This window comes from Gymnoscopelus braueri (genome assembly GCF_963280865.1).
Source record: "Gymnoscopelus braueri genome assembly, chromosome: 19".
Classification (NCBI taxonomy): Eukaryota; Metazoa; Chordata; class Actinopteri; order Myctophiformes; family Myctophidae; genus Gymnoscopelus; species Gymnoscopelus braueri.
In genome coordinates, this window is record NC_137621.1 from 20,379,858 (window position 1) to 20,399,676 (window position 19,819).

Sequence of the window (19,819 nt, forward strand, 5' to 3'; positions counted from 1 at the left end):
ATATTTATTTGTGGGAGTCAAACTAAATGTAATGCCAACAATTCCAAGTGCTTGTCAGGGTGGGGGGTCCCCAGTACAAATATGATTTTGTGGGTGGGTCACGGCCTGAAAAGTTTGGGGACCCTTGATCTACATGTAGATATGTTAGATTCAAGCACCTAAAATGTGATCTACACATGTGTACATTAAAATTTGAAGTTGCATAAAATATTCATACACATGTAAATTGACTTTTAATGTCAAAAAGAACAATTCTTGCAACTGTCGACCTACACAAAACAATTCTGTGACAGATTACGTGTGGATTATAAGTTACATTGAAATCTCAGAGCTTAGTTTTTATTCACAAAATTGCACCTGAGGTAATTTGGTTTGTAACAATGGCCGAATTGTGTAGCCTACTACACTTAAGTCGAATTGCGAAAAATACGTCGGAATTGCAACAACAACAAAAAGTCCTACAGTAGAGAATAAAATAAGTTAAAATAATCTATTTATTGAAATATTGGCAATAAATTAATAGAGGAAAGACGTAAATGTTGTTTCACAACTTTTAAAGAGAAATCGCCTTGGACACCAACTGGACATAATTCCTCAATCACTAACTACCTCATTCAGAGACAAATTCAGAGGCAGGATTAATTAAGAAACAGTACAGTACAATTTAGTTTTCATATTACTTTAATCAAATATTACAGCATTTCATTTTCTCATTATAGTCTAGTGTTGCAGGCCCATGGCTATTTCCTCTTCCAAACAATAACAATCCATTTCATTTTTAGAACCAACAGAAAGCCTGGAAAAGCAATTGTTTTGGTTGACAAGAAATTAGCTGTTGTGCTTGAACTTGAGAGCTGTTAAAATGTAATGAATGTCAACCATGACAACATTCTACATAGTTTCCATGCCTTGCATAAATGGAAGAAACATGCAGTTCATCTAGTACAATTTTTATATAATTAAATCTACTGTGGTAGAATGTTAAAAAAAATGCTTTTCATGGATTTCACTGTAAATTGTGAAATCGCATAAAAATTAAGTAGAAAGCAGACTTGGTGAAAAAGGTGGCTTCCATTTGAGCAGTCATATCAGGTAAAAAGGTAGAGCCCGCACACCAAAGCAGGTAAAAGATGCTTTATTACAAAAAGTTAGATCTGCAGGCGTATCAGGTATCTTCTCTGGTGGAGCACTTCACACGACTCGCAGTAAGCTCATATCTGAACGGAGCTTTTCATTTTCCTTTAAAAACAAAGAGTGGGTAATAAACCTGATGTATCAATGACATTTACAGTTGATGACAATAAATGAGAAGTGACGTCTGTTACCTCCTGAAGTCTGGTGTTCTCCTTTTTAATTTTCACCATATATTCAATTCGCTGCTTGTGGTTCTTGTGACCCACAAGCTTACCGTTCTCCTCTGAAAGGTGGTCAACCTGCTTGCGGAGAACGTCAACTTCCTGCCAGGAGATCAGGATATCAGTTCACTAAACATCACATACAGTTGAGTCATGGCTGCAAACCATCCTACACCATGGAATTTTGGGAAAGTGACTAAGCCCCAAGGAAAAAACTAAAAAGATATTTGAACTTTAACTCCAGCATCTATTGGAGATATTACATCAAGTAGTGTTGATGCCTTTAAGTAGAGGTGTAACAAACACCTCCTTAGCATGTGACTGTAATCCCATTTAATTATCCAACATTCCGTTTATATATACACTCCTGACTGAGTACAGTAGCTGCAGATCAGTGATAGGTTCTTTGAATGTTATTCATAAAGCCTGTATGTTATTCATAAAGCCTGCATCTGCCCAAGCTTGATTAACAAAAAAAGAACATTAGCCAAAATAGCTGATCTACAAGCTCAGATTATACTTTGTCGTACAATGGTGTCAAATGCCAAAAATAGCCAATCTACAAGCTCATACAACGATGCGTTGTAAACCTGTAGATCAGCTATTTGGGGTATTTTTTTAAAAGGTTTGAGAAATTCTGGGGCAACCGTTCTTAATCCCAAATATATACAGTAAGTCGTGTTCACATCACTCCGACATTGGTGCCTCTTTAGGGCTGAAATAAAATACCATTTAAACTGACAATATTCTCACCTGAAGCAGTTTGTCTTGGTCAGGTTCTTTCAGGCTCAGTTCTCTGAGCTCCAGGCAGCGGTTCCTAAGCTCATTGGTCAGCTCCTGAACACACGTCTGAGACTGGGCCAGCATCATCTCCTGGGCCTGCATACTAACATCAAGGCAACAATAAAAACAAAACCAATGCTGACTGTCATAGGGCTGGGCGATAAGACTTCAAATCAATATCAAGATTACAAAAGTTTTGCATTGATAGCAAATAAAGAACGATTAAACAGAGTGAAAATAGCAATCTACAAGCTCACAACGCGTCGCATTGCTGCGTTGTAAGCTTGTAAATGTTCGCTATATTTGTATGTCACCATTTTGCAACTAAATATAATGTGGTTAATCAGACTAATAGATTTTGTTTATTATAAAAAATATATATTGGAATGTATTTGTGTCGATTCGTTGATATAAGAAAAAGAAAAAAAACTGCTTCTTGATTAACCTATATGAGCAAGATTAAGTTGGTTATTGGTTCCAAATATCAGTTTTGATATATTTTATAAGTGCCCAACCCTTGCCTGTCAAAATATCACACTACACTATGGAAGTAAACAACATTCAATAAGGAAAATGAGTTCAAAATATCCATTTACCTATTTTGAACTTCAGTGAACCTCTGCAGTATTTGAACCTGTTAATAAAAAGAGAGTGGGGCATGCAGTGAGTGCAGAACTCACATAAGTTCTTTTATCAATGGGTAAAATAATGTAATGAGTAGACAAACCTTCTCAGCTCTCTCCTCCTGTAGCTCTCTAAGCATGGACTGCTTAATGGCCTCCGTCAACATTTCCCTGCCGACCAAAAGACCATACAGTAACCATCAGCTTTATTCACACCACAAAGTCATCATGGCAGCATGACTCCATTTGAAGGGGCTTACCCGTTGGTGCTTCCTTTCTTGTCTGGCTGGTTTTGAGTTGTGTAGAACTTGTCTAGGAGTCCCGTTATCTCCAAGCGCACAATTTCTTTCTCACTAAGCTGGGTCTGAGAGATGCCAAAACAAAAATGATTGATGGTGAATTGACTTAATTATCGTAATCACGTAAACTATTTTTCAAAAGGTGCAACAGACTACATGGCACCTATAATTTCTTCTCTTGCAGAGGGTCTAGTAAAAACAATCATAGGTGCAGAGGGTCTAGTAAACACAAAAGTGAAAGGTGTGGTGGTAAGAAGTACTGTACATACTCAAGGTACTGTACATACCTTGAGCCTATTTATCTCTTCATTCTTAGCATTCCTCTCAGCATGCAGCTCTGCCAGAAGAATCTCCATTGACATCATGGAGGAACGTCGACTCTCTATCTCCCTCTCTTGGCTCTCCAGCACCTGTGTCATGTTTGTATTGAAGCTTCTCGGGGTGCATGGTGTCTTGAGAAATCAAGAAATGGACATTAGCCAAAGAGTAATAAGTGCCAGCAAAATGAACATGTATTAGACAAGTTTGTTTACCCGAGGTAATGATGTAGGTGTGAATGAAGGCTCTAGCACAGGAGGTGAGCTGCCATTTCGGATAGTTTTTTCGATGGCTTCCTCATATTGCTTGAGCTACAAAAAAAAAATGAAATTTAATTATTTATATATTATTATTTTGTGGTTGACACTATCTGGTCGGCTATCAGCACATCCCAACTAAATTATCATTAATGAACACTACTGAATGCATATTTCCTTTATATTTTCTTCCTATCTCCAAGCATGTGTGACATTGCTATGTGTCCAGGTGGAAAATGTACCTTTTGCTGTAGATTCTTCATCATGGTCTCCTTCTCCGCCGTTTGGTCTTGAGAGGCTTGGAGGAGGCTGCTCTGCTCATCCAAGACCTTGGTGAGTCTCTCCACATCCTCTGTAGCGTACAACAAATCCTCCTGCAACATGTCAAGCTAAGAGCAACCACAAATATTATGTGAGCTTTAATGCTTTATCTATTTAATTGCATGTCCAAAATAAACAAATCAAATTAGGCATTATCAAACTGGCATGGATAGACATGGACACTGTGTGAACTAAACTGAATTCGTTTCTTGGCTGTAATTGACAATCACAAAGCGAATGACACATGCAAGACAGAAGCTGTACATTTCATGAAGAAAGAATGTGATCTGTGATGAATTTATACCATAACATGACAGTGAGGTGATGAAATACTAAATGAAAGTGTTAGTTGAGCCCAGACAGACACAAATGGCTTAATGTGTCCACCAATTAAAAACATAACCTTTTTATTTTGTAATATGAATCAAAGACAAGCATCCACATTTTGGTGAAGTTATACATAAATTAACATGATACATCTCTAAAAAATATATATATATTATTCTATTGCTGATTTAATGAATTATTCAATTAATCTCTATATCCAAAGCATACCTCCATCTGATTGGATGCCACTTTCCTCTCTGCAGCTTCATACTGGCCTTCAACTTCTGCCTGCAGATTGGTGTAGCACACTTTGATCTCCTCCCTTTCCGAGCAGGCAGCATTGTACTTAGCCTGGTAAAACAAACAACCTGATATATTATCACAAAAACATCTACATAATCAAATCAAAGAAAGCAGAGGAAATGCTGTCTCATTGGATAAACAAAACTAATCATGTGTGAAACAGGAGAGAGTGAAAGTACTGTGATTTCGCTGATGTCTCCTGACAGAAGAGCAAGGTTCTGGTCCTTATGGCTCAGCTCGCTGCGGAGGTCTCTAGTTTGGTTGATCAGATCCAACGCAACATCCTGGAAAACAACATAACTAGGGGTCATTCTCCCTGCTGTTGTGTGACAACCTCCTCGTAGAGGGGAAGTTAAAGGCAAATTTACAGTTAGTCTCCCATCCCTTTCGACAAATAACTCGACTGAAAAGGTGCATTTTCAACTCAACATTACAAAGTAGAAACTGGAACAATAAACAAAGGAAAATTGTACACAGACTTACTTTGTCTTGATCAATTGTCTGCTGTAATCTGTTGAGATTTTCATTGGCAGCTGCCAGATTTTGCTCAGTATTTGTTAGGATGGAGGTCTTTAAAAATCAGAGAAAAACAAAACAGGAAATTGATTACTTAGGTGCTGTGTGATATTATTTGTGTAAAACTAAGTTTAATAGACACTGTTAATGCCATGCCTGCCATACCTGCAGTTGACTTTGCGTTGTTAGATCAGATACTTGTTTTCTAAGCATCTTGTTCTGCCCCATAGTCTCAATAAGTTCTCTGAGGACAAACACACATTTAGCAGTCCTACTAATGTATCATGTGAATACTTTGTAAAAGCTGCTGTTAGCAACTCATAATACCGTAATTAGATTAAATATGGGGGGGAAACGTATTGTGCCAAACTCACTTGGATGACTGGGAGGTTATGTTGCCTGTATGCTCCCTTTCAGCCTGGAGGGAATTTCTCAGCTCCTACAATTCATAGACACAGAAAAAAGACTAAGAGGAAATGTATGTACTAGGGCGGGCCATAACTAAAGATCATTTTTATAATTCATTAATCGTTTAATCTACACAATTACTTTAGGCCATAAAATGACCAAAAATTAAGCATAAATTAAGTAATGAAGACATGCTCACAGGTTACAGTATCTGAACTCACTTTTTTGTGTGTGTGTTTGTGTGGGGGGTTAGCCGTCAGAGTGTAGCTGTAACAACGTAGAGCCAAGTTAGCCTTGGCCAAAAACAGTGAAACTAAGCTGAAGCCCTGTCTTTTATTCAAGCCTGGAGTGCATGACACATCACCAAACTGTTTATTACTAGTTTAATTTGACACATTTCTTGTTGATCAATTAACCACTTAAGAGTTGACCAGGGTCCCCCAGAGCTCTATTACTAGGCCCCCCGCCTGGTTTCGCTCTAATGTGTTTGGATGAATGTTTGTCCCAGAATAGAGATGCTAGTGATCATGTAGTTAACTGCACTCAATGTTTTTACCTTTAAAATATACACAAACAAAGTCAGGGGGAATATGAGGATAGCAACTGAACTTGATTACATCACTAACCGTAATAAGTGCCTGCTGAGTAGCAAGCTCCTGCTGTCCGTTTTCCAGCTGCTGTCTGACCTCGTCAGCCTCAAACTTGGCCACGGCCTGCAGCTGGTCAAAAGAGTCTTGCAGGGTTCTATGTTCCTCCAGAAGTTGCTCCCACTCCAACCTGAGGTTAACACAAGAAAATGGCTGAGGTTAGCACACTCGACATACGACTCCACCTGGACTACAGATTAAAACAATTGGAGAAAGAGCCATGTAGTTTGCGGAGTAGGTGCAGACATAACACAATACATTGGTTGTATTAATGGTACAGTATTAACATGGTTACTGCATGTTTCAGTAAGCTGAGCATTTTAATAACTGATAGAATGATATGCAATAACAATTTGGCCAGTAAAATATATATGAATGGAACTGGTGGTAGAGGGTGTATGTGTGCATGGGGGCATTCTGTGCATAATCCAGCCATGTATGATGCAACAATGTGTCGCAAGATTGAATGCAAAACTCAATAAGGATATTTTAAAACTGCACTTACTGGACTGTGTCAAGTTGGAGCTTTGTGCAGATCAGACTGTTAGAGAGTTGGGAGACCTCCCTCTCCTGTTCACTCCGACCTTCACCTAACTCCTTCTTAGCAACAGCTAGCTCCTTATCAGAGGATTGCAGAACCAGCTGAAGGTCACGGATCTCAATCCTCAGAACTGAGAGGATGCAGAGCATGAGAGTGTTAGTACCTGGCGACTGTATCCTCCTCTTATCACTTGTCAGGTAACAACAAAGCCTTCACATTGGCAGACAGTATGCAGGACTGAGCAATATACAGTATGGACTTCTCCTACATGATATCTATGCTTATCTCCTCACTATCTGATGGTTGAGCGATTCTGATATGGTAGCCTGATTTGAATAAATAAAGACATGGACGTACATTGTTGAATTGTGTAATCAAGGAAGTTTACAGAAAATGTCACAATTATCAAAATAAATATCAGATGATATGATAACACTTTTAAATCATATTGTCAAGGCAGGCTCCTCACCTTCCCCTGTCTGCTGTTCAGACTGTAACGTCTTTTCCAGCTTGTTTATGCTCTCCTGCAGACTGAGCATCTCTGTGTTCCTGCCATCTCGCTCAGTTGAAAGTAGCTATATTAGATGCAAAGAGAAACAGGATAGACAAGCATTATCAATGTACAACACAATTCAATGCAAGGACTGAATATATTGTTGCTGTTGGGCAGAAACCTCTTATCTCCATATTTAAATTTGTCGTAAATTCATTCCCTACTTAGTCATACAAAAGTAGATTTACAAGTTCAACACGCATTGCATCGTGAGCTTGTAGATGTGCATTTTTTTTATATTTTTGAATTTGAATCCTGAAAAGTAAGTTTTGGACATATGAGGTTTCGACCCGACAGCAAAGATATATAATATATAATAAAAGGTCCTGGAGCACCCGTTAAGATAGACGTGTACATAGCAAGATATTAAACAATACACCCCTTCCGAATGAGTTTACAAGATTTCCATTTTCATTTAAAAGTTACACTTTTGAATGCAATTCCCATATTACATGCAGTATACATAGCTGTATATCATTATGTATTCTGTGTCGAGTTAAAGTGTTCACACTAGGACACATTGTTGTTTTTCCTTCCTTCAATTTGTCACCTGTTAACATTATTGTAGTATACTGTGTGTGCGTGTGTGTAAACAATGAGAAAGCATTCCACCTCATCCTTGCGGTCAGCCTCCTGTGACATCATGACCACGTGCTCCTCAAGCTTTGCTATCTGCTGCGACAGCTTCCTGTTCTTCAGCTGTTCCTCATCCAACTGACCCTGCACACGATTGGCTTGCTCCTTGAGATGGTGGAGAGAGATAGTCACACAAGGTTAATAGAGAGAGTGGTATCGATACTGAGGATGAGTGTAGGTCCCTAATTACTCTTCCCGCAGTGATGCTTTGGCAGGGCTTGTTTGTGTGGTTGTCTGTCCGTGAACAAAATAATTTGAGAACAGATGGGTGGATATTCATCAAATTTGGAGGGAATAATCAGTAGACTGCCCTAAAGAGGTGATTAATAATCATGATCATCAATCATAGCTCAGGAATAGAGATGCGGAAAGATTTGTTTGGTTTCATTTCTGATAAAAATGAAAACTGTTGTAATCCTTTGTTGTCCATGACGTCACACTGTGGCATCAAATTGTATACATTAACTAACACCTTCTATGAAGCCCACGTTTATAATGCATTATCTTTGCATATCTTCATGTATGCTACTCATTTTATATAATAGTAAATTCACTTTTAAAAGAGTTATGCCCAATAGGAATTATTCACTTTTAAAAGAGTTATGCCCAATAAGAATTATAATAGATGCACCCGTACTTAATTTGAAGCATATAATGAGCTGTCATAAAGAGGATATGGCATGCCATAACCAATGGCGTACCACCCCACACTGCTGTTCCCAAGGTCATAACCCAAATCCAATACAAAAATGTCATAATGTAGCTCATATATCTGAATTGATGAAGGGAAAACAATCAAAAACAACCTTTGATAGCAAGAGACGTTGGTGCAGGCAGGCAGGGTTTGCATGCCTGTGTACATTTAAATTTTACCTGAAGTTGTTGAAGTTCCTCAGTCAGGGCTTCACAGACCGTCTCGGAGTCCATGTCTGGAAGCTGTTCACTCCGAATATCATCCATGTCTTCCTCCCTGTTGGTCAAGTGTTCTGGACTGGATAGAGGTGGCACTGGCAGGCTACAATGACTCTTGGTTGGGGTGGTAAGAATCTGTGACATTAAGAGACGATGGAATATTTTCAAAAACAGTGAGTGGGTTTCCTGTGCATATATTTCAAAATCATAGATAGAAAAGCTTGACAAACTGGCAATAAGGACAGAAAGGAAAACCAAACTTCCAATGCATCGCCTTATTATCCATTCCTATGAGAATTGAAGTCTCTTGGTAGTAGTTCAACAATCAACAGCAAAACACAAATTTATCGTTGGAAATACAGTAAAAATGGTAGAGCTAGTTCAGGGAGACCTGAGCAATACGATTTCCACATCCCCTTACCTTGATAGTGTCAACATGGATTCTATTCAGCTGAGAAACTTCTTGTTTTTTGGAGGCATTTGTAGCTTCAAGAATCTTTTCCAAGTGCCTATTGAACTTGCTGAGGTATCTTTTCTCAGACTCCAACTCGGCTATCCGTTTCCTATAACACAATGAACAATCAATAAATAAAACGAGATGTAATTCTGCAGCACAGGCTTTAATGTATTGCATTTGAAATGATTAACTATTTAACAACATCTAAAAGCAAAAAGCCAGACACACTAATTCAGAAGCATATTGCCAAGATGTCTGCATTTGTAATTTAAATATAGGCTTCTTCCAAACTAGGACTGGACAAAAAAATATCACATGGGTAAGAGACGGAAAGAAAAATGTCCAACAGACCAGCAAGAGAACATTTTTAACAATACATGACAGTCACAAATATGGGAGTTTACAAATATAGACTGAAGCACACAGGAGAAAAAAGAAAATAAGCCTTCCTTACTTGGTCATCTCCTTGTACTCCTCAAAGGCCTTACTAGTGGCTGTGAGTTCAGACTGTTTCTGCATTAGCTGAGCCTTCATCCTCTCCATAGAAATGGCTGAGATGTTCTCTGCAGTCCCTGGGGTCAAACAGGTTGGCTGGGCTGCAGAGAAACCTTTAATCAATCCCAGGGGTTTGCCATCATCAGCCAAACAATTATGAAAATCCCTTCTAATAATAGATATCAATGTGCTGAAGTCTTTCAGACACCTCTTGTGTTCTTGTGCTGCGTTGAATTACAAGCCTTAATAAGGTCATGTTGGACAAAATCCTTAATTTGATCCAAATTCCACAGCACAAATCTTTTAAGCCCTTTAAAGAGAAATTACTCACAATATTTATGGGCATGTACTGTAAATGGTGCATTTATGTAGTGCCTTCCTCCAAAGCGCACTATACAATGTGCATTACATTCACCAATTCACGCACAGATCGAGGCAACCATGCAAAGCACCAACCTGCTCCTAGGGAGCAGTTGGAGGTTACCCTTGCTCAAGGACACTTCACACAAGCAGCCAGGAGGAGAAGGGGATCGAACCGGGAATCAGAAGATTCCCAAGCGGCCGCTCTACCTCCTGAGCCACTACTGTCCATCCATCTTTCAGCACACATGTCTGTATAAGACTTGTACATACTGTATAGTACACTCTGAAACATAATCAATTGCTCTAAAAATATAAAATTATCGTCCTTACAGCCCGTGGGTTTCTCTGTCTCTAGAACTCTCTGAAAGGTTTCTTCTAGTTCAGCAGCAGACTGCTTTAAATCCTCCTCAGCTCTTTTCACAGATTCCAGGGAGCGAAGCTGCCGGATCTCTTCCCTCAGACTATAGTTCTCTGCTTGGAATCGTGTAATCTTTGGATGATTCTCAACCTGAAGGAAAAACAAGGTTTTTTTGAGCCAACAAAACTAAAGATTTTTCATTTTTTGAAAAAAGCATGTTTAAACAGGAGCAATGTTATAACATTGTTAAGCAATAGTAAAAGCAAAATAAATGGTGTTTCTTCCCCTAATTTCCACACCAAACTATGTATGAAATAAGTCTCACCTTAGAAACTTTTACTTCTGTTCTTGTTAAAAATAGTCTACAGTGCCTTGTTGGCATAATAAACTTTATTTGTGCAGCACCTTTCATGACATGAAATGCAGCTCAAAGTGATTTACAGAGCAAGAATACAATTACAGTTACAACCAATTTAACAATAAGGCAAAGAAAAGAAAAGCAAAAGCATAAAACATAGGAAAACATAAACCAGCTGAAAAACTTCAGAAATACTGAAAGGAATCACTTACATTTATTTAATGCATCATAAAATATGGAATATGCTATCACCATCATCTGTATAACATTATGCAATCATCTATGACTGTGCCAGTCCAGTAAGTGTTCAAAATTGCATTTCTAATTATACCTGATCTTTAAGTATCTTGATTTCCTCCTTGAGTTGGTCAACCAAAGTCTGACTCTCCTCTTCCGGGAGCGAGCCCTGCCCTCCGTTCAGTTTCTCCAAGCGAGAGATGTGGCTTTCGCGGAACTTGATGATCAAGTTGGAGGAGAGGATGAACTTCTCCTTCTGTCTCCAGGCCTCCTCCAGCTGAGCCACTTTCTGCACCAGCACCTACAAAAGGGCACAATAAACATGTTCTCTTAACATCCTTACCACAAACAAACACCCGTGCAATCAGAAGATTTCATATATTAGTTTGCATTTACAGTCTTCTCCTCGTCACGTTTCCTCCATAGTCGAACGGCTTCCATGAACTTTGCCTTGTACAACATTTCAGGGTGGTCTAGAATGGATGCACCTGAGGAGAAAAATTGCCCTATACTTAGTTTGATATAACATATTGTACAATAGCTAATCCAGGGGTATTAGCTATTGGTAGCTAATCCTATCTAAAACAGAGTTCATGTGTTCACAATTCAAGACAGGCAGCAATATAGCTACATTTATTTTACCGTCTTGCAAACAATCATTGAGAAACAGAACTTTCCAAATAGCAGTTCTAATTTGAACAAATACATTTCCTTTGTTGAGTTTATAACCTAGGGCAATTCAACCCATATTTGTGAATGGGTGAGAATTATTCTTGCACAGATAATACAGGCAAAACTTTCGAGGGTCCAAAACATAAATACAATTTTTATGCTTTTAACAAAAAAGGTCACAATGAGCATCGTTGAAGTACTCCTACCCATATTGGGCCCTCCTGGCGCCACATCTCTGTTGTCCACATTGCCTGGCTGACAGGTGAGGGCCTGTGCAAGTTGCTCCTTCAGCTTTTTCACCTCAGCCTGCAACTGCCTCACATTTCCCTGCGTGTCTTCATTGATCATGGCCTGATAGAAAGGAGAATAATTCCACAAGCATGAGCTAATAGAGCACCAAGATTGTGAAATAAGGCATGCCTGGCTGGGTCTGATATGCTTCACTGTGTGCAGTTAGTGTCAGATGACAGGTACCTTATTCTTGATCAGCTTTGCTCTCTTGGCAAACTGCAGGGTAGAAAGTGTTTCTCCGAAACACTTTGAGCCAGGATGTACATTGGCTATGATATAAGTCTTTGCATTACCTCCAAGAGAGTCCTTTATAAAAACACAAGAGAATTTATAGTTAAAAGGTAGGGTAAGTGATATTTTTTGGTTAAAACAAAAAGTATTTTGTTAAAGGTTAAAATACTATATTCTGATAGTAATCATTGCTATAGAGTGTTTTTTCAGTAACAGATGTCTCCCTGTCTCTCCAGCTCTTTAATAAACAGAAAATAAAATTTTCGGTAGGTGTCAAAATCTCAGCCAATCAGGAGAAAGTACCCATTTTTAAGCTTAATTTGTAGAGTGTTCCAGTTCCAATTTTGCATGCTCATTTCTTAGTGGCATCACTTCCAATTTCACTTGTTTAATCTGTATCCTGATTGAGTTCTCTATCCTGATTGGATAAAATTGGAAATGAAACTGAAACGAAAATGCATTTTCTGTTTAATAAAGAGGTGGAGAGACATGGAGACTCCTTATATGGACAGGACACTCTATAGTAACGAGCACTATCAGAACATAGATCCATTTAGCAATTATTTGAATTGCAAATCACTTACCCTACCTTTAAAGTGTTAAGTGTACTCATTCTTGTCGCACCAACTACAGACACATCACTTCTTGTTGTGTAAAAAAACACTTTTTTTAAAACAGTGAAATAATTTTATATGCGTATACCGGTATATTAGAATTAAAACAATAACCATTGTGTACAAGTATAACAAATAATTTTTCACCTTTGCACTTCTATACCTTTACAGCTGCAATATGCAATTTTGCGGTGTCCAGTCCATCAGTGAAAATGGCATCAATGAACCAGGTAATATGAACACTAATATATTATTTACTGATGAAATCAAACAGTAAAATAGCAGGATGATAATGAAAATATTGCAATATTATAGGACAGGTAGGCTTACAGTAAGTACCATGTACATTCAGAGCAAAGTCAGGAAATGCAACCAACACATCTTGATAGGTGAGTAGAGTATGGACAGAGAGTCGAACCATGACACCAAAAACTGAATTCATGCGAAAGCATTTAAGGAACTGGCCACTGACCTTTAGCAAGAAGGTCAGTTTGGAATCCCTGTAGCAGATATGTCGGTTCTTCCCGTTGGAAACATCAACCAGTGCCATGATCACCTGACTTAGGCTCATAAGGGAGCGATTGATGCTGCTGGCCTCCTGAAAAAAGAGGAAAAAGAATAAACTGACAAACTCAAAAACAACTGCAGAGCATAATTCAGGGTAGCGTTGGGGGGGGAAAGCATCACCTTCAGTCTTGAGCCGTCTGTGTGTGTGTCTCTCTGCCTCTCCGACCCTGCCAGATCCACCAGGTTCAGCTGAGAGGTTCGAATATTCACCACCTCATTTATAGACTCCTTGGACTCCACCGTCATGGTGAACACAGCATGGGATCTTGAGGACTCACGGTTCATGGATGTGGAGGCCACCCTTCGATTACGCCAGCCCATTGACAGTACCTAAGACAGAAACATAGAGAAGTTACTTCAGTGCCATCTTGTATCATTAGTTCAATGAATCACGATGTGGAGTGATTTCCTACCTGATAAGCTTCCACAGCTGAGGTGACAAACTTTTCCACAGCACCGTCAACAAACACACCCTTCTTGATGTCCTCCCTCAGGAAAAGCATGGCTGAGGCGCTGTCCAGGAGATCATAGATCTGCTCATTGTAGATCTCAATGAATGAACATTTGCAAAGGAAGGTCTTGGTCTTCTCAGACTTTTGGTGGCAAGAAAAGAGGTAAAGCAATTTAGCTAAAAATAAGTAACTTATACTTTCCCAGCTAATTATTTATAATTCATGTCATTGCATTAGAACGACTGTGACTACAGTATCATGGGGGTCTTCTGTTGAAGGATTCTACCCACCTTGTTCACTTCTCTGTTGATGAGAAAAAATAGATACTCAAAACTTCGAGGAATGACACCCCTCAGTTCATCAGTGAAATTATCAGAGTCAGATGGGCCTAGAGAGAAAAAACAGGGTTAATGCACTTATAATACCGGTAGTCTGGCATTGTTTCAGGCCACATTTAGTTTCTTCTACAGTATAGTCCTTTAACGAAAGTGACAGACGATAAGTCAAAGATAACCTAGCATCTCACCTAGCATAGTGAACGTTTTCCCTGAGCCAGTTTGTCCACTGCAAAAGCACCAGATGAAAAGACTGATTAATCCTGTGCAAGGTTGTTGTATCCCAAACTGTACCCACCATTTATTTAGCATGTATTACCATGTAAGCAACATAAAAAGCACTCACTAGGCAAAAATTGTGCCGTTGTATCCATTCATGCAAGACTCCACAATGTTCTTTGCTACACAGGAAAACACCGAGTCCTGTTGGCAATGAGAAGTACATTAAGATTTATATAAAAGGCACTGTATGTTTTTTTGTATAGCGCATGTCAACGCAATTCAAAGTGATTTACATGAAATATTAAGCATTAAGACTGAGCATTAAGAGTGCAAAAACATCATAAAAAGGGCATTTGAATACAAATAGTAAAAAGAAAAAATTTAAGCAAATAAAAGAATGCAGGTAAGATTCAGGTTAGAAATCAGTATAAAGCCGCTCCTTAGTAGTAGTTCTTAAAGAGAAACCTAAAAAAAAACATTTTGATCCAAGGTATAGTGATGAGACCCATTATTATTTAGTAATACAGAGATAGTACTACCCACAAAGTTCACAGGGGATAGTACCTGCCAGGTTAGTACCCTGTCAGTATATTTACAGATAATATGCCAATATAAGACCTGGCTAAGTGGCTATGACCATGATGTGGCACCAACCTGAGATGTGTCCGTATCAGCAACATGATCATAGGTAAAAGTCCGTGGCTCTGGCTTTGAGTGCAGGCGGATGGTGCTGGGTGAGGTAACAGTGAGACACAGACTCTGAACTCCATCTGTGCTCAGCCCAGTGCCCTGTGTCAGGGGTCGCACCCGCACAAACACTTTTATAGAATCACCGTCTCCACTGCATTACCAGAAAAAAAAACAGAATGTATAAGAAAATAAGATTCAAAGGTAAGAGATTATGTTTGAAACAAATGGTTGAAGAATTGATTTAGCAGAAAATGTAGCTAGTGAAATTTTACAAATAAAATAATCGGTTAGTGTAGCTGCAAAAATAGATTATATTCTTAGCAACTATTCTATTGATTACTCGAATAATCTTGAAGCGTGTTATATTCATACATGCAAAATAATTAAATAAAGTACAATAGTACATAAAATAAAAATATGTATTAATTGCTTTAAGCCCTATTTTATACATACATCATTGAACAAAGATATCATGGAAAATAGAGAAAATAGCTCCATCTATGACCCCATTGAGACAAATTGTAAGCTTGTACAGCTACCCTATGGGAGATGTTTGATCTTTAAGAGCAATGACCTGCTTGTTAGTGATGCATAAAGCACCTGTACACACACACACACACACACACACATCAGTCAGTCATTTGACTCATTGATGTGCATCTCTCTGAATCAAACTTTTATTTCACTATAGCCACAGAGGTCCTTAGCTTACTTATTACTGTGCAAAATCTCTCCAAATGTGGTTATGAAACATCATCAACATACAAACAGTACCTGTTAGCAACCAGTGATGAATCTGCAGGTCCTGTCAGAGAAAATGTAGACACAGACAGGATAGTTTAGAGTCCACCGACTCTCCAAGCACACAGTGTGGGCCAGAGTTGGTTAGCTATGGGCAGAAACACATGTAACATCCCTGAGAGAGAGCTACAGGTCCTTGTGTGATCAAGGTTTAGCCTGAAGAGAGCTTTTATCCAGTTGGGTCTTGTTTATATGTGTTTGCCTTAAGTGCTTATTTATTGTTCTCATTGCTTTATTTTTGACTTTTAGCCAGTATTATTGTTGCTAATGTATATATTCTTGCAGTGGAGTTCGATGGAGGAGTTGGGCGAAATAAAACCCCCCAAAATGCATCTCTGACTGTCTTTGGAGCCTTGGCCGTTCGAGCCTTTTTACATGTGGTGTCAGAAGAAAGGAAACAACAGTCAGGATGCCTCCAAAGCCACAATTAAGAAGCAACCAGCAGCAAGTAGCACTCTCCGAGGAGGAAGACGGTGCCGCAGGGGGAGAAATGGAGGAACAAGTCCAACCCACGGTGAGCACCACCTCGTCCCAGGAGGCAACATTCTCCAACCTGGCAAAAATGTTCGACACATATATTCAGTCGCAAATGGAGAAGGATAGGAAGCAAGACAGGGAGAGGGAGCGACAGGAGCGGAAACTCGACGTGATCAACCATCAAATAACCCAGCTCCAGTTGGACATGGAGGCAGCCAGGCCGAGGGCGCCACCAGTGGCAACGGAGCCAGCGATGAGGTCGCCAGCAGCGGGACCAGAGACGGGATCTGCAGCAGCAGGACCATCATCGGTACCAGTGCCAATGGGGGACCCGAGGCTGGTGAGGTTAGAAGACTCGGATGACATTGAACATTTTCTCACAACATTTGAGAGGCTGGCGGTGGTGTACAGATGGCCACGACAGCAGTGGGCCATCCGGCTGATTCCCTTGCTGACGGGCAAAGCAAGAGGTGCGTTTGTAGCAATGGACTCGGCCTACACACAAGACTACGACCGGCTGAAAGCGGCAGTGTTGAGAAAGTATGAGGTGAACAGAGACTCTTACCGACAACGATTCCGGAGCCTTGAGGTGCCACCAGGCGAGTCACCTCATGAGCTGTATACCCGCCTCAGAGACCTATTCAACAAGTGGGTGGACTTCTCTGTTGCGTCCAAGAAGGACATCATGGAGATGGTGGTCCTAGAGCAATACCTGAGGGTCCTCTACCCAGAAGTGAAGGTCTGGGTCAAAGAACGGGATCCGGAGACGGCGGAAGACGCGGCGGACCTCGTCGACACCTACGTCTCAGCACACAAAGGTCCAGGCTCCTACCTCTACGCCGGACAGCGCCAGGCGAAGGGTAAGTCTGAGGGTTGGTTCAAGGGGGGTAGTCCTCAGGGTAGCTCTCATTCCCAACCTAGATCAGGCAGGCCAGTGGTTCAGGAGCACACTAACCCCAGGTCACAGCCAGGTGATAAGTCACAGATTGTGTGTTATAATTGTGGTGAGGTAGGCCATACACGCCCAGTTTGCCCCCTCAAAAAGCACAAATCCACCAGTCTTTGCTATGTCCCTAGGCCTGAATTCACTGTACGCCCTGAAGAACAGCCAGACTCCCCTTTGACCACTGTTCAGCTAAATGGAAAGCCTTACACTGCCCTGTTAGACACAGGCTGTGCACAGTCTCTAGTTCAGTCTCACCTGGTTGCTAGAGAGATGTGGAATGAGGGAGACTCAGTGTCAGTCATTTGTGTCCATGGCCATGAAGAACAGAGCCCTACTGCAGACATTTACCTTGAGGTTAAAGGTCAGGTGTACCTCATGAAAGTTGGTGTTGTCCCAGAATTGCCCTACCCCATCCTGCTAGGTACAGATTTACCAGTCCTGTATGACCTAATCTATGAAAGCAGGGAAAGGTTTTGTGGTGTTGTGACACGTGCCAGAGCCAGGCAGGCTCCATTTCCGGAGGTACAGCCACCAGTTTCCTCTGTAATCCAGCAGGCAGGGCCACCTGTTACACCTGAGGCAGTGTCAGTTAGAGACCCCCTACCTATCACACCCGACACGCAGGCAGACACATTGCAGCTAATGCCATTTCATGGGGAGGTGGTAGGGGAGCCCACAGTTACACAGGAGGACAGATTGGAGAGGCGCAGACAGCAAGTGGGGGAACTTATACCACAGTTCACAGAGCAGGCAGAGCCAGAGGTTCCAGCTCCAGAGCTGCATGTAGACGGGTTACCCTGTGATCTTGCTAAGTGTCAGCGTGAGGACTCCACTCTTGTGCACTGTTTTAAAGAGGCAGAGAAGGAACACTCAATAAATTTGCCCCACCATGAGCGCTATGAGATAGAAAATGACCTTCTGTATAGACTCAGTGAAGATGGCAGACAGCTGGTACTTCCCAAACCCTGTAGAGAGGAAGTTCTGAGGGTGGGTCACACAATCCCTTGGGCAGGTCACCTAGGCTTTATGAAAACCCTGTTGCGCATTTCTAAGAGGTTTTGTTGGCCAGGGATGTATAGCCAGGTTAAGGACTATTGTAAAACCTGTCCAGAATGCCAGTTAACCGCAGGGAAAAAGACAGCCCCTGTACCCCTAATTCCACTCCCTGTCATTGGTACCCCATTTGAGAGAATAGGAGTAGATGTAGTGGGCCCCCTGGAGAGAAGCAAATCAGGAAACAGGTTCATTCTTGTTATCAGTGACTATGCCACCAGATACCCCGAGGCTATCCCCATGAGAGAGGTGACGGCTAGGCAGGTAGCATCAGCTTTGCTGAAGTTCTTCTCTCAAGTAGGGATTCCTAGGGAGGTTTTGACAGACCAGGGTCCCAACTTTATGAGCCGTACGCTCTCACAGGCCTATCAGCTGTTAGGATTTAATTATACTGTTACCTTTCCAATTCGCAGCCATCATAAGTGACTCACTTCTACCACAGACAGACGGACAAACAGACACACAGACAGACAGTTGAGTTCACAACATTGTCGACTAGTACAGCCAGAATAACATAAAGTTAGCAGCAGCACACAACACACTAGCCTGGCTGAAAGTACTTAATGTTTACTTCCCCTCGAAATTGGCGGGCACGCCACAGACTAGACTCTTCCGGTGGCAGCATTACCGCCACCCGCTGGTCATGTTAAAACGCTACAATAAAAATATAAAATAATAATACTACTACTATTAAAATAGTAGTAGTAGGTGTTGCGGCTGATAACATTCCCAATAAATGATCAGCCCGCAGGCTAAGTCTGGGAGATTTAAAACTGTATGACGCGCATTAAAAGCTTCAATTCCAAACGAATGCTCAAGTTTAAAATGCTTTACTTTCAAGTTCAGTGCACCAATTATTACAATTTACAATGAATAAATAATGCAATAAATATGTGCCAAGAAATCGAATAATTTAAACAGTGAGCAATAACCAATAATACAACAGCGGTCAACAAAAATATAGCTCTCCCAGCTCACCCTACCTCCAATGGGCAAAACAAGCAATCTAGATGAGCAGGTGAGAGCCATGTTTATAGTCACCGGAGGCCACCCACAAAGGCACACCCACCAGCAAGGTGCCAATGAGGTGCCTCCATCAATAATCTATTCCAGTGCACAAATACAATCCTCATTTGGCTCCTACAGTAGGCTACATAAATATTGTACAGTCAGTGGTGGAAAAAGTACTCACATTTTTTATACCAATACTTTTGTACTTTACTTAAAGGACGACTTCACCGATTTTCAACCCATCTTCATATAATTGGTCCTCACTAATGCTCATGATAAAATGGTACAATTTTTTCCTACTTGGTCTGTGTCTCATAGGAGGACTGTGGATAGTCCAGAAACCTGTCTACCAGTGACATCATCGTTAGGCTGGATTTTTTTTTCCAACAA

General features: G+C 40.6%; 1 protein-coding gene across 3 annotated transcripts; it reads right to left on the reverse strand.

Moving 5' to 3' along the window:
• Window positions 1–688: 688 nt before the first annotated feature.
• kif15 (kinesin family member 15) lies at window positions 689–18,970 on the reverse strand. 3 transcript variants are annotated; one of them, XM_080413799.1, is made up of 35 exons: window positions 18,817–18,970; window positions 15,916–15,946; window positions 15,106–15,292; window positions 14,576–14,652; window positions 14,421–14,458; window positions 14,185–14,282; window positions 13,856–14,035; window positions 13,563–13,772; window positions 13,348–13,473; window positions 12,214–12,336; window positions 11,946–12,090; window positions 11,464–11,555; window positions 11,162–11,368; window positions 10,445–10,622; window positions 9,711–9,864; window positions 9,221–9,362; window positions 8,761–8,934; window positions 7,864–7,992; window positions 7,168–7,273; window positions 6,663–6,828; window positions 6,137–6,287; window positions 5,477–5,541; window positions 5,268–5,346; window positions 5,070–5,156; window positions 4,766–4,870; window positions 4,512–4,634; window positions 3,878–4,024; window positions 3,594–3,689; window positions 3,348–3,512; window positions 3,022–3,125; window positions 2,866–2,932; window positions 2,735–2,772; window positions 2,109–2,241; window positions 1,326–1,457; window positions 689–1,239 (listed from the first exon to the last, which is right to left on the reverse strand). In XM_080413799.1, the coding sequence occupies exons 1-35, from the start codon at window positions 18,836–18,838 to the stop codon at window positions 1,192–1,194; spliced, it is 4,125 nt and encodes a 1,374-aa protein (XP_080269925.1). In that variant the 5' UTR covers window positions 18,839–18,970; the 3' UTR covers window positions 689–1,191. The 3 variants fall into 3 exon arrangements, with proteins under 3 accessions (XP_080269925.1, XP_080269927.1, XP_080269926.1); XM_080413800.1 differs by having other exon boundaries at window positions 690–1,239; window positions 9,711–9,852; XM_080413801.1 differs by lacking the exon at window positions 14,576–14,652 and having other exon boundaries at window positions 18,817–18,946.
• Window positions 18,971–19,819: the final 849 nt, after the last annotated feature.